Source organism: Leopardus geoffroyi, chromosome B4 (genome assembly GCF_018350155.1).
Source record: "Leopardus geoffroyi isolate Oge1 chromosome B4, O.geoffroyi_Oge1_pat1.0, whole genome shotgun sequence".
NCBI lineage: Eukaryota > Metazoa > Chordata > Mammalia > Carnivora > Felidae > Leopardus > Leopardus geoffroyi.
Window position 1 is genome coordinate 121,792,947 of NC_059341.1, and position 14,316 is coordinate 121,807,262.

The window sequence follows — 14,316 nt, forward strand, 5'->3', positions numbered from 1 at the left end:
CCTGGAAGATGCATGGGTAGTAACAGCTGGGATTTGAACCCAGGTAATCTAGCTCCCATTAGACACTCTCGTTATTTGCCATGGGCCTAGTGCCCTTTCCTGGTCTTTTTGGGTTCCCAGACCCAAGTTCAGTGTGTGGATGGGTACCCTCTGCCCCCCTCCACAGTACAAAGCGATTTTTAGACACCAGCCCAGTGTCTGAGATTTCAATTCAATTCTTACACAAAAAGTCACCTTCATTAGTAACAAGACATCCTTGTCACTAAATTTTATGGCTCTGAAGCATTTTCAGGTACTGTGTGTGGATGAAGACCAAATATATCTGGAAAATATATTTTGGCCATCTCAATGACCAAGTATATATTTATTATAAGTCATCATATTGCACCTAGTCTAGTCAGCTTCGGCTGCTATGTCAGCATGTTATGGGTTGAATTATGTCCCCTGAAAAGATATGTTGGAGTCCTAACTTCTGAATGTGATCTTATTGGAAATAGGGTCTTTGCAGATACAATCAAGTTGAGATGAAGTTATTCTCCATTAGGGTGGGCTTCTAATCCAGTAGAACTGGTGTCCTTGTAAGTAGAGGAGAAGAGACACAGAGACACACAGGGAGAACATTATGTTATGATGGAGGCAGAGATTAGAGGGATATATCTGCAAGTCAGGGAACACCAAGGATTGCCAGCAACGTCAGAAGCTAAGAGAAAGGCATGGAACAGATTCTCCCCTAGATACTTCAGAGAGAGCACAGCCCTGTCAACATCTTGATTTCAGACTTCTAGCCTCCAAAGCTATGAGAACAAATTTCTGTTTTCTTTTAAGCCATCCCATTTGTGGTACTTCCTAAGCAGCCCTAGGAAACTAAGATAGCAAGTCTTACTGCCCTAGGGAGTCGCTTCTGAAGGGGAGGTGGGTATGACAGTTAGTTTTCTCAGAAGGTGATGGGGTAACTGAAAGGCTCTTAAATGTTGCTTCGGTTCCCTGACTCAAAGTGGCTGAAACCATAAGGAAATTTATTTCACATAACAGGATGACCAGATGCAGGCCTGCCGTTAGGACCAGATGATTAAGCTATTCAGTGATGTTGTGAAAGACTTTCTCCCCTTTGCTTTCATGGGAGAATTTATCTTAGTGTGGCAGCCATCTGGCCACCACAGTTCCAGGAATTGCTTTCAGACACAACAGTGATCAGAGGGAGAGGAGCTTTGGTGCCTTCCTCAGGCTTTGACTTGAGGAACTGCGACTTCCCCCTGAAGCCCTCAGAGACTGCTCCTATCTCATTGAGCAGGATTGGGTCACGTGACCACCCTTGAGCCAATCATTATTCAGAGGAAATGAGCATCTCTTTAGATGAATCAGAGTTCACGCAGAGGAAAGAGGAGGATGTCAGCTTGCCCTGAGTGCCATGTCTGGGTAGGGGTACCCTCAGTTGCCAAAGTGGGACTCTGTTGGGAGGAAGGAGGGGGATGGATTCTGCACAGGCGTCAGGCAGTGTTCACTTCCCACAGTCTGTCCAGTACAAAATGCTTTTTGCACTTTGCAATATTTATAGTAAAGGCAGAAAATAATTAACAACCGTAGATTCCAAAGTACTCGAGGGAGGACAGATCTCTGGATCATCCAGAGATGTTCTTTTTTTTAAAGCTCTTTTTGTTCTCTTTCATTTCCTGCACTGCAGTCCTTCTCCTACAGAATACTCCATTTAAGAAAATAGCATACTTGTGGACTCCCTGTTAATAGTTCCTTGTAGGAACCTATGTCCTGCCAAAAGAAAAATTGCCAAACAAACAAAATAACAACAAAAACAACTAAGAAACAGAAAAAGACTCCTTCTGAAATCTTTCTATTTATCCATGAGACTCTTGGATAATTCCTTATATTCTGGTAGTGAACTCCCGGAGAGATTAAATTGAGAGATTTAAGAACTTCATAGTTAATTGACATTTTTTCCTCAAAACAGTTTATAATTTTTGAGTGTTCCTTACATGTCTCTCTTCACAATTTGGGGTCATATGTTGACATAAAACTCCAAGGGAACTGAGACCTTTGCTCCTACCCCACTGTCCACCAAGGGATAGGATAATGGGTGAGGGAGAATGGGTTGGCTACCAATGTGGACATTTTCTATTACTTGCCTCCTCGACATTTGGGTGCCAGCTGTTCCCCTGGATGGTTCCTTATCCTCTCAAAATACTTTGACCTCATTGCGAATTTAGGCTGATCCATTTATACTCCATTATAATCATGCGGAAATGATCATAGCTAATTTGTATCAATAGCATGAATTAAAATATTTGCTAATGAACCCCATTTCTGGAGTAAATGATGTGGTGATTTTCTAAACTAAAAAAAAGAAAAGGCTTGTTAGCTATGTGAATGATGCCTTTTCAAAATTAAGTGTATACTATTAGCTATCATTTTAGAAAAGAAATGGTAAAATCTGAAGTTGAGGAGAGTGCAGAGTTCCTTGGGACTTTTAAACATAACATTTCTGCACTGTGCTCTATTCTGTATAATGACTCCAAAGGAGCTTAGAAATGTGGAAAGAGAAGAGGGATTTAAGCAAAGTTTCTGAATGAAGGATCAAGGCAAGGAAAAACATGGTCCTATTATTATTCTGGTAAGAGGATTCTCTGGTGTAAATAGAAGGTAATACGTCTTCTAGTCTTTAATAAAAACATAATGGAACATCAAGTTAAATGGAGACTTCTGGAATTGCATTCTATGGCCCAGTAGTAGGAGCTGTGGGAGAGTACTGGTCACACAATAAACAAATTTGCATTAGAGGTTTAGTCAACAAACATGGTCAGGGCAGTTCTGGGATCACCAGCATTCAGTTTAGTCTTATGCGACTCTGGCTCCATTGCAGTTCCAAGAGCCCTCACTCAAGAGAGATGCTCACCTTCATCACAACATTCCATGTAGTGGAACTCACCTTTTAGGAAGGTGACTTATCAAGAAGAGTCTAAACAATCCAGTAGGCGAGTTCTCAGGTTTGTCACCATTTCCCTTTCCTTGAGTATTCTGGTCCATTAGGATTTGTCTGTGAAACATTGTTCAGAGAAGAATAAATCACCTAAGAGTGATTTCTAGGGGAATGGGCCCCATTTCAGGCCCAGAATCCCTCTTGCTACCTGCTCTATTAGCCAGACGGGACGGCTTAGTGGTCGTGAGTCTTACTTATCTTCAGTGAGCCTGGGCTTGAATCTTGACTGTTAACTTCTGTGGAGCAATAGCTCAGACCTTGGGGAAGTAATAATGTCCTTTGGCCTCAGTTTTCTTATCTGTCAAATGGGAATATTAGCATCTGCCTGACATGGTTATTGTGAGGTTTAAATGAGGTGGTGCTGGTAGATCCCTTAGCACAATGCCACTAAGTATTAGACAGTATTGTAATTTTTAGCAGATTTATTATTTTATGACAGTGAAGCCGGTCGTTTATTCTTAGGTGTCACCCATGACTTCTACGTGGGTAACTACCATGTTGATGAGTCTGGTCCCATTTCCCCTGATCCTTATGTTCATTTTTTTCCCAGCTACCTGCCAGACATCTCCATATAGATATTTCCACTAAGGCTCAAACTCCTCATTTCTAAAAACACGCTCAATCTTCCTGATCCCTTGCAAGGCTGGTCTTCCTGATTGCCACAGTTAGGCTGAGGAAATGCACCATTCTATTTGCAGTGAGTCTTCTCTGACATCTTGTGAGTGAGAGACAGAGCTCCCTGGTGGCCCCAAACCCCTTTCTTTTGTCAATGTCATGTATTTCTCTGGACTTGTTTTCCTTTCTTGCAGCCAACACTTCAATGTGGCCCCTTAATAATGCTCCCCTAGCCTCTGCCTCTCAGCTTTTTGCATCTTCTTCTTGCTGTTGACATCTAGGAACTCAGTGAACAGTGGGTATCTACTGAGTGCCAGCTCTGAGCCTCGCCTTGTGCTAGGTACTGATGGGAGATGAAGGAGGGAAAGAGTGAAGTAGATGTTGGGAGGAGTTTCAAAGATGACTAAGACACCCTCTAACCTTGAGGGAAGCTCAGTTCATGAGGGAGCCACACATAGAAAGAAGAAAACAGTTTTCATTAAATGTAGGCAGGGACTGTTTGACATATGCCTGTGTTTAGGTGGTCTCCAGCACAGTGTGGGCAGGCTGCCCCAGGCACCCTCATCCAGGCTTCGGAATCTACACAGGTGTCCTTCACGTTACCTCTTTTGGGCTTTCTTGATTCCTCCACCTGCCGTCCCCAATTTGGACTTTCTCTTCCAACACCTCAGTCCCCAGACACCAATACTCTTTAGTGAGCCTTCCTTCACAAATGGTTAAGAAAGCTTGGAGATGACAGAGGAGGCCTCCTCGAAGAGATAACCACTGGAGCAAGAAGGGACAGATTCTGGCTGCTTTCTCTGCCATTAGTTTGATTATGGAAATGCTCACTTCACAAACTCTCAGGGATGTTTTGCTTGCCAAAATATTTAGTTTTCTTACATTGGCATTTAAGACCCACACTGTCCTGTATCAACCTACCTTTCTAGTTTTTTTTTTTTCTGGATTATACTTATATTCCTAAATTCTGTATCTATGTTGCAAATGTAAAGTCCTGCAGAAGTCAGGTGTGTAAGACAAATGAATGAAGCAGCCTGGGGGTAAGGTATTAGGGAGTGGTGGGGACTGTGGCAGATGGGAATCCCCCTACTCCGGCTGAAGAGGACAGCTGCTCTAGCTGACATTTGCCATGTGGGGATGTGGTCTTCTCTTAAGGAGAAGATCAAGAGAATTTTTCAAGATAAGCCAGAAAGCTGGATTTCTCTTGAGAACTCTCTAGCCTTTTATTGTTGTCACTTTTAATTTGAGTTTCGCTTCAAATTAAGAAAAGTGTGGTTAAATAAAACATATCTGCAGAACAGATCTGTCCCTCTATTTCCTCTGGCCACTAGGTTGCCACCATTGCCTATAAGGCCAAGTTCATACCACCTTCTCCGTGACCTAGTCTCTCCACTCAGAGGAGCTTTCTCCCGTGAGACTGCGGTGACATTTCTGTCCTGCTTTAAACTATTTCTTTCATCTTACTTTGTACTGTAGTTAGTTGTGGTTTGGGGGAAAGAACATAGATTTTGGAGTCAGACAGGTCTGGGCTTAAATTCTGCGTCTGGCATTTTCTGGCTACTTGACCTAGGGCAAGGTGAGATCCAGTTTCCTCATCTGTGAAAGTGAAATAGTAACAGTCTCCTAGTACTGTTGCTGTGAGGATAGAATCACTTATGCAAAGTACTGTATCTAGCACATAGTAGGCTTTCAGTTATTTTTCTTTATGAACACACGACTTCTCTCCTTTATTGGATTCTTAGCTCCTTAAGGGCAAAGGCTGGACAACCGCACATAGCATGTGCTTACTAAACGTATGTTGAGCAGTGAATGATCTGGTAAGTGTAATGATTCCTCCCTGTTTATTAGTAACATGCATCTTTATTTCAAGTGGTATTCAATTTGACTCACAGCTAAGACTTTTGGGGAATACAAAAACAAATATGGTATGAGGCTTTGCTTGCTGTTTCTAACCGAAGGTATGTGTCTTGCCAGGTTATGATGTTGCTGGGCCTGTTGCAATTGGGCTCACCCACTGGAAAAATCCATACGCACAAGGCAGACCCACCCTCCCATCAGATCTGCCTCTCTTCATCTCCAAAGATGCGGGCATCCCTGTGTATCACCGATCCCTCACCCGCAAGACTGAGCTGCCTACACCTTTGTCTTGCCCAGCCTCACTGTCCATCACTCCAGTGCCTTCTTACAGCAGCAGCAGCCAGGAAACCCTGAGTCAAGACACGACAGGTAACAGTGTTGGCTCCCTGTTGGAGATTCAGGACTCAGTGTATTTAAAGGTTCCTTCACACATTTGCCTGTTGAACAAATTACATCTGCATTTCTGCTTGTGTGATGCTGTAGATTCCAACAATTCCCCCACGTTCACTGGCCTTTCATAGCGTCGCTGTGCCAGAAGGAAGGTTAGACGTATTTAGAAATATTTGCTCTATGTGTTAGTTCTGTTTGGTAAAATGTCATCTGGAAATCAACTCTGAATCAGAATTCCAAGTTTTGTCTTATGAATATTTGTTTAATTTCTTGAATCCTCTGCTTAGTGACAAGGCATCTTTCTTGGATTAATGTATTCAGAAGAGTTATCAATAAGTCATTTTTGAACACCTTAGTTACTACCAATTCGTGTGGCTTCACCAAATTGGTCTATGTCGGGGGTCTGCAAACCACTACCAATAGGCCACATCTGAGATGCCACCTGTACAGCTCAAGAACTGGGAATAGTGTTTACTTTTTAAAGATTATTGGTGTCATTGTTCAGTCATTAAGTCTAACTTAGTGATAGCTGTTATAACAATACCTCAGACCAGGTAGTTTATAAACGACAGAAATTATTTTATTTTATTTTATTTTATTTTATTTTTATTTTGAGAGAGAGTGAGCATGTGAGTGGGGCAGAGGGGCAGAGGGAGAGAGAGTGAGAGAGAGAGAGAGAGAGAGAGAGAGAGAGATTCCCAAGCAGGCTCCACACTCAGACACAGGACTCAATCTTATAACCATGAGATCATGACCTGAGCTGAAATCAAGAGTCAGACACATAACTGACTGAGCTACCCAGGTGCCCCTATAAACAAGAGAAATTTATTTCTCACAGTTGTGGAGGCTGGAGGTTTGAGACCAGGGTGCCAGCATGGTCAGATGTGGGCCCTTCGTCGGGTCTCAGACTTCTTATAGTTTTCTCATATGGTGGAAGGGGTGGAGGATCTCTGTGGGGTCTCTTTTATAAGAACACTAAATCCATTCCTGAGGGCTCCACCCTCATGACTTAAGCATCTCCCAAAGACCCTATCTCCTAATACCATCACATCAGGTATTAGGATCTCAACATATGAATTTGGTGGTTGTTGTGTGTGTGTGTGTTGGAAAAAAAATTAAAAGAATAGTAGTATTTTGAGACATGTGAAAGTTACATGAAATTCAAATTTCATTGTTCATATATAAAGTTTTATTGGGACATAGCTGTACTCATTTGTTTATGTATTGTCTCTGGCTGCTTTCGTGTGACAACGGCAGAAGTGATGTAATTGTGACAGAGACTGTATGGCCTGCAAAGCCTAAAGTATTTACTGTCTGGCCCTTTGCAGAAAATGTTTGCCAGTTGCTCATCTACGTGATCTTTGGGAGTCATGACTTAAACAATAAAGGCAGGAAAAATGCTCACAACATATTGCCTTAAAATTTATCACTTGAAATGAGTTACAGAAAATTTTATGCAAGGATAACCAGTTGTTTTTATTTCTAAAGTCTAAGTTGGAAGTTTAAATCATGAAAAATCTATCATGCTACATTTTTCTTCTATAGATATAGCACTTAGAAGTAATGGTTTAGTTGGACAAATCCAGTGTGTAATTCCTGTTCTGGGAATAAGTCTTTTGAACCTTAACAGTCACAAGGACACTGAACAATTCACAGATGCTGCCACCTAGAGGTGAGATGCTGATGTTGCAGAAGTTCCAGATTATCAAAAGCAATCTCTAAAAGCAGTAAATGCAGACTTCACTAAATGTGAAGGATCACCATTGAACTTCTTAAAAATGAGGATTCCTGGGCCTCTCCAGGGGATGCCGTGTCCATGGCACAAAGTGGGCTTCAGCCGTCTGCGCTGGGCAGGCTGCTCTCTTCTGAGATTTTGGTTTCTGAGGTTCCTATATATACTTTGGGGGACACCCTCCAAAGTGTCTTTGGTTAAGTGGATTGATGGTATTACAGAGCATTGAATAATATTTGCATTCCATTAGCTCTGCCATGGCAAAGCAAACTATCTTTCCAGTTGTCCTGATTGAGGGTCAATTTGAGAGTAGAAAAATCATGATCTGGGCTGAACTTTGAAATCTCTAGGGTTTTGATATTATCATGAATGAAAACTGACTCTGCTTGCTTTTAAAATTTAATAAAATCTGAAGTTAAGAAATGAAGTGTTGTTGCCTTTGGCCAGGGTAGCTGCAGGCTTCTGGCATTTCTTGGCAAAGAGGAGTGTGAAATGGCAGCTGCCACATTAACATTTTATCACGTTTCTCTGTGAGTTGACTTTTTTCTTTCCACAGAGCACCATACTCAGAAGCAATCCAATTTCTAGAAGAGGTTTCTATTTTTACCTTGCAGATTTTCAAAAACAAATTAAAAGCGCATAGTTTTCTTCATTCCTGGGAACTTTCCATTAGCAATAAAATACTGAGTTTTTCCAAGCAACTGTTTATTATTTTTATTTGTATACTTATAAAGTTAGCCTGAGCATTTAAAGATATATTAAACAAGCATGTAGTATTTTATTATAGAAAATTGTAGATGCTGGGACCTCCTGTAAGTCTTAGTTATGATTATATGTGGGTTAATTATTATATTTATTTGCTTTTTTACAGAAATGTATTGATTTTAATGTGTATTTTCAGTGTGAAAGCACCCAGTTTCCTTTCTCCTTTCTTCCTGTTTTTTTTCAAAAATAAGGTTGATATTATTACTTATCTATATTTTAGTTTTTGCTTCTCTTACTAGTTTGAAGAGATCTCTGGGGTGAGGTAAACAGTTCAGCTATACCAGAATTTCCTGAAGATTCCACATTTTGCCAGACCTCTCTTCACACTTGTAAGATATCTTTCTTCTGTGCAAACGGCAGGTCTGATGTGGAGGAGCTCACAAATTTTAGTCACAAAATCACTCTATACTTGTTTATTGATTGTTGTTGGCTTATGTTTAAGAATTTCACCAGACTTCTTTATTTATAATTAAAAAAAAAAACTATTCTCTTTTTAAAGTTTATTTATTTTGAGAGACAAAGTGCGAGTGGGGGAGGAGCAGAGAGAGACAGAGAGAGAATCCCAAGCTGGCTCCACACTGCTAGTGCAAGGCTTGAACCCATGAACCATGAGATCATGACCTAACCTGAAGTCAGATGCTTAGCCAACTGAGCCAGCCAGGCGCCCCTTCACCAAACATATTTAAAAATAACGTTTCCATTTATAAACCTCACCACTCTACAGTTCTAGAAACAACTAAAAAAAACCCAGAATTCTCATTTTATTGAGCTGTTCTTACTCTTGCCACCACACTATGCTATCATCCTTTCCCTTCATTTGCATGGCTAACTTGCACATTAGGTTCTCTTGATTTGACTACACTTAACCCTACCTGCCACCTTGCACAGTGAACAACCTGAGAAACTCTGCATGGTGGCTCTGGACATGGCACTCCTTCCTCATGGTACAGGATGTTTTACTCAGTAAATAAATTGTAGCAGGTTCAGTTGGAAAAACAGTCTCTATTGTCTGGCTGGCTTTAACCATTCATCCTTCTATCCATACATCCCTCTGATCCCACTCTGTTCTGTGTACTATGATAGGTCCTCGGAGTAGAAAACTGAATAGGGCATCACTCCTAGGGAGCTCAAAGTCTACAGGACGAAGTATATAAGTAAATCAAGTATTTTAATTCAGTGTAGTAAGTGCTAAGATAGAAAATTTCACATTAGGTGATCACATACACATTTTTGTTATTGAATTATTTTATTAATATACTATTGAGGTACAAATAATAGAGTATTAAAATATGCTATTCCAAAAAATGTAACATTAAAATATATTAGTAAAAATACTTTGAGTACAAAAGATGTTATTAAATTATTTCCTCAATTAAAAGAAGATCAACTGGGGAGAACCATAGGAAGAAAGTCTGGAAACTGGTTCTGTCTCAGATATTCAGTGTAGGTTTGATACCCGTTTTTGATGATCAAGCTTTACAATTTTCTTTACCACCAGCACATGACTTACATTTTTGGTCATTCCCTGGCATCAGCTGACTCTCAGTCACTTTCTCCCATTGTATTCATATCCTAGCTGCGTGCTCATGACTCCAAAGTGCCATTGCCATATCTGATTTCCCTGCCAGGCTTTAAAGATGTATTTACAACTGCCTTCGAGAACTTTCAGCCTGGATATATCCCAGACACCTAAAAACTACACGCTACAAAAGGAACTTTCTTCTGATAGCTCTCTGAATTGAATTTCTTACTCTGTTTAATGGTGTCACAGTCTGTCCAGACTCCCAAGCCAAAAAGTCGGTGTCCTCATGCTCAACACTGTGCTGGCTATCGGCCTCCACAGCCAGCTGGCTAACACCTTCATTATGTTTACCTTAGATATATCTCTAATCTAGAACATCCTCATCATCCCTATTAATACTATCTCAGCTCAAACTCTCCTCATCTCTACCTAGACTAGTACAGCAGTCTTATACCAGCCTCCCTACATCTTAATTCTTCCATGTCCACAAGGTTCACTTTTCCAAATTTATCTCTTTGTCTCTCTCTCAGTCTTCCTGTCTTCCTCCCTCCCTCTATTACTACCCTCCCCTGCCACCCATGAAAACCTCTGTTGCCTCCCCATTGGCAACAGAATAAAGTCTAAACGCTTCATATATGGTACTTGAGGGCCTTCCTAACTGGCTTTAACTGACCCCCTAACATCTCACCACTGTCTTCAGATGTATCCACACAGTAGTTATACATAATTCTTTACTGTTCCATTAAGATCCTGATTTTGCACATGCTGTGCCATCTGAGTGGATACCCTTCCTTACACTCTCCTAGAAATTTTTTTCTTCAAACCTACCTAAGAGGTGACTTCCTCTGTGAGTTCTTTTCCTTTTCCCCTCAGCATATTTAATTATTCTTTCCATTTCCATTGGCAATTCCTATTGACATCTTGAATTCTGCTCTTGTTAGACTGCAAAATAGTTTTCTTTTCATGTATGGCTGGCCAACTATATGTAAAGTTCTTGAATTGAGAATTAGTGTCTTCATTATGTGTTTGTTTGGTCAGTGTAGAACCTGAAATGTAGTTAGTATATTTTCTATGACCATTTCAACTGCAGATTAGACAGTTGAAGAGAGAATTAGGCCTAGAAGATAGAGCCGAAGCAATTACCCCCAAGTGCAGGATAAAGAGATAGGAGGTAGGAAAAACAAGAAAGGGGAGGTTGAAATATAGAAGACAGAATGAGAAAGTCCAATATAAAATTAATAGAAATCCTGTTTTGGATTAAGAGAATAGAAAGAATGGAGAGAGATAGAATGTTAAAAAAAAAGAAAATGAGAATTTTCCAGAATTGATGAGAGACACAAATCTTTTGATTCAAGAAACACAATGAGTGCCAAGCAGAATAAGTAAAACTAAATCCACATATTATAAACATATCATGGTGAGTCAGCAAAACACAAAGAGAAAAATATTAGAATTCTAAGGGGAAAAAACAGATTTCCTGCAAATGAGAAATAAACTGAGGATAAACTTTCCAATAATAATGATAAAGGCCAGAAGACAGTGGATTGGTATCTTAAAAGTGCTGAAGAAAATAACAGTCACTTCAGAATTCTAAGTCCAGTTAAGTGATTATTGAAGAAGGAGGTCAGCATAAGAACATTTTTGGGAAAAGATTAGGAAAGTGTACCCAGTGCACACCTACTGAAATAATGACTGAAAAGTCTATTTTGGAAAAGAAGGAAACTGAACCTAGAAGAAAGGACTAAGATGAAAGAAATAAGGGGAAAATGCATATATACATATATACATACATATATATGTATATATGTGTATATGTATATACATATATATGTGTATATATATATATATGTGTATATATATATATATATATATATATATATATTTGTATTTTTTTAATTCCAAAAGATACCTCTAGAACCTCTTGAATAGTTTTTAACCAAAAATGATTTTACCTCATGGTGGACATTTGGCAATTTCAGGAGATATTTTTGGTTGACACAAGTGGGCAGGAGGTATGACAGACATCCAGTGGGTAGAGGCCAGGAATGCTGCTAAGCATCCTGCAGTGCATGTGACATGGTCCCGAACTCATTGTTTCATGTTCACCACTAATTCTTAATGCTACTTTCTCCCTTGGAGTTTCTCTTCCTGTGTGTTACACCTTGTCCTAGCAGTGGGCCCTGCCTTTGTGGCATTTCCAGGGCTCTGTTCTCTCTGCTCTATCTGGGCCTATCCTTGATAAAGTATGCCTTTGGCATTTTTGACTTTCCCTTTTCCATATTTCTTTGTGTCTTTTAACTATTCCTAAATCTTATCTCATGCCAAACCTAGACCTTTTCTCTTTTTGTTCCTTTATATCAGTTTTTCACCCTTGGCATTATCGACATTTTAGAGTTGAGTAATTCTTTGCTGTGGGGCTGTCCTGTGCACTGTAGATGTTTAGCAGCATCGCTGGCCTCTACTCAAATGGCTGCTAGTTGTGACAACCAAAAATATCTCCAAACATTGCCAAATGTCCCCGGATAGAGGGTGCAAAATTGCCCCCAGTTAAGAACCACTGATTTACACCAATTAATCTGGTCCTGTTCTCTGGAGTTCTGCTTAGTAGGAGTATTCTGATAACCTAATTGCTGAGAATGTGTTTGTAGGTTATAATGACTTTTAGCTTATATTTAACAAGAGCTTTTTGCGAACTGTATCCTAGTCAGAAGCATGGAGGGGATTTCCTTCCAAAGAGGGAGATTTACCTCCAAGTTTAAGGTGACACCTTTGTACTTGCCTACTGGCTCCCAGTTTGCAGTCCTCTGAGATTATGTCATAAATCAGAACTTTTCCATTTTTGTCCAAGACCATTGGTAATCTCCCTTCACACACAGGGATAAGCAAGAACTCATTCCTTGTGTGTTGTGGCCTCCTTCTTCCCCTCTTATGTTATGCCACTTTCCCCCTAGTGGTCTCCTGGTAGAGTTGGGTCTTAGAAAGAGATTCTTAATGAATTCCAAACACTCCTTATGGATTTTAAATATGTTCCTCATTTGTGAAAGGAAAGGAAGATGTGAAATGACTATTTTCTGTTTCAGATTGGTGATCATTTCCCAAGAGTCTTGCTTTTACCTGTGTACCTATAATCTAAGCACAGCACTATGTCTTGCTATAGGATGGAAGGTGTTCTCTTACCTTTCCCAGTGACCTCGTGGGGCTTACCAGTGCTTCTGTATGTGTGAGCTCTGAACACTTGAGATATGACAAACTATGGTGATGCCAAGGATTTGCCTGAAGATATAGAGTACTTTAGAAGAGCTCTCTATTTAATAGCATGAATTTAATTTCTTTCAACAAATTGTGACCAGATACATTCAGAATTGGTGCTGAAGGAAACAGGGGAGTTCTAAATTTCAGAGGTAAGGTGCCACAAAAAGTGACCCTGCAACTTGAACTACTGGTATGACCATGAGAGTAATCTGACCCAGCTGGGACATCAGTGGTCTCCCTTTTAGAGATGCCCAGAAATGCTCACTGGCCTGCCCCTGCTTGCATACTGTGTGCCCAGTCAGTCTAAAGCCAAAATGTCTGCTTGAGTGTTAGCCCAGCTTAATTCATGGTACAGAGTAATGGGAGGACATCTACAAAAAACAGGACAATATAGATTAGACACCAGTTTCTAAGCTATTATATTTTGAAAAGGTGAAGGAGGTCAAAAGAAAGGAAAGAACAAAAGAAGGAAAGAAAGAGGATTTCTCGTGCACAACATAGAGTTGGGTCTTATGTTTTTATCTATTCTGACAATCTGTCTTTTAAGTGATATATTAGACCATTCACATTTAAAATGATTATTGATATAGTTGGATTAATATCTACCATGTTTATAGCTGCTTTCTAGTCATTGCATTTGTTCATTGTTTCTTTTTTCTCCCTTTTTCTGCCATCTCTGGCTTTAATTGAATTTCTTATATGATTTCTTTTTTATTTTAGAGAGAGCGAGAGAGCATGCAAGTGGGGGAGAGTAGCAGAGGGAGAGAGACAGAATCTTAAGCAGGCTCCAGGCCCAGCACAGAGCCCAGCACAGATGTGGGGCTCAATTCCATGACTCTGGAATGATGATTTGAGCTGAAATCAAGAAACGGATGCTCATCTGACTGACTGAGCCACCAGGCACCCCACCATATGAATCTTTTTTAGTGGAATGGGAATCCACCTGCTTCTCTCTCTGCCTTAACAGTCTTTCCTTTTGTTAAAATGTCCCTGAAGAAGTGTTTTAACTTTAATCTTAAGCTATGGAAAAAATTGCCTGGTAAGGTTTATATGAAATGTGGGTCTGATGGTTAACCTACTTAAGTTGGGTAGTTATAACAAGTAAAATCACTTGTTCTGGCTTTTTGGAAGGTGATGTGAATACTGGCTGGATAGAGGATGTCACAGAAAAAGAGCAGCCATTTGAGTAGAGGT

The 14,316-nt window shown here is 40.2% G+C and overlaps 1 protein-coding gene across 3 annotated transcripts in view; it reads left to right on the forward strand.

Annotated features, from left to right (window-relative positions):
• Positions 1–14,316, forward strand: part of ANO4 (anoctamin 4) — a 417,061-nt gene that overhangs the window by 14,845 nt on the left and 387,900 nt on the right. For all 3 annotated transcript variants that reach the window (XM_045462469.1, XM_045462468.1, XM_045462470.1), the window contains exon 3: positions 5,579–5,830. In XM_045462469.1, coding sequence (XP_045318425.1) covers positions 5,579–5,830 — 252 coding nt within the window. The remainder of the gene's footprint in view (positions 1–5,578; positions 5,831–14,316) is intronic.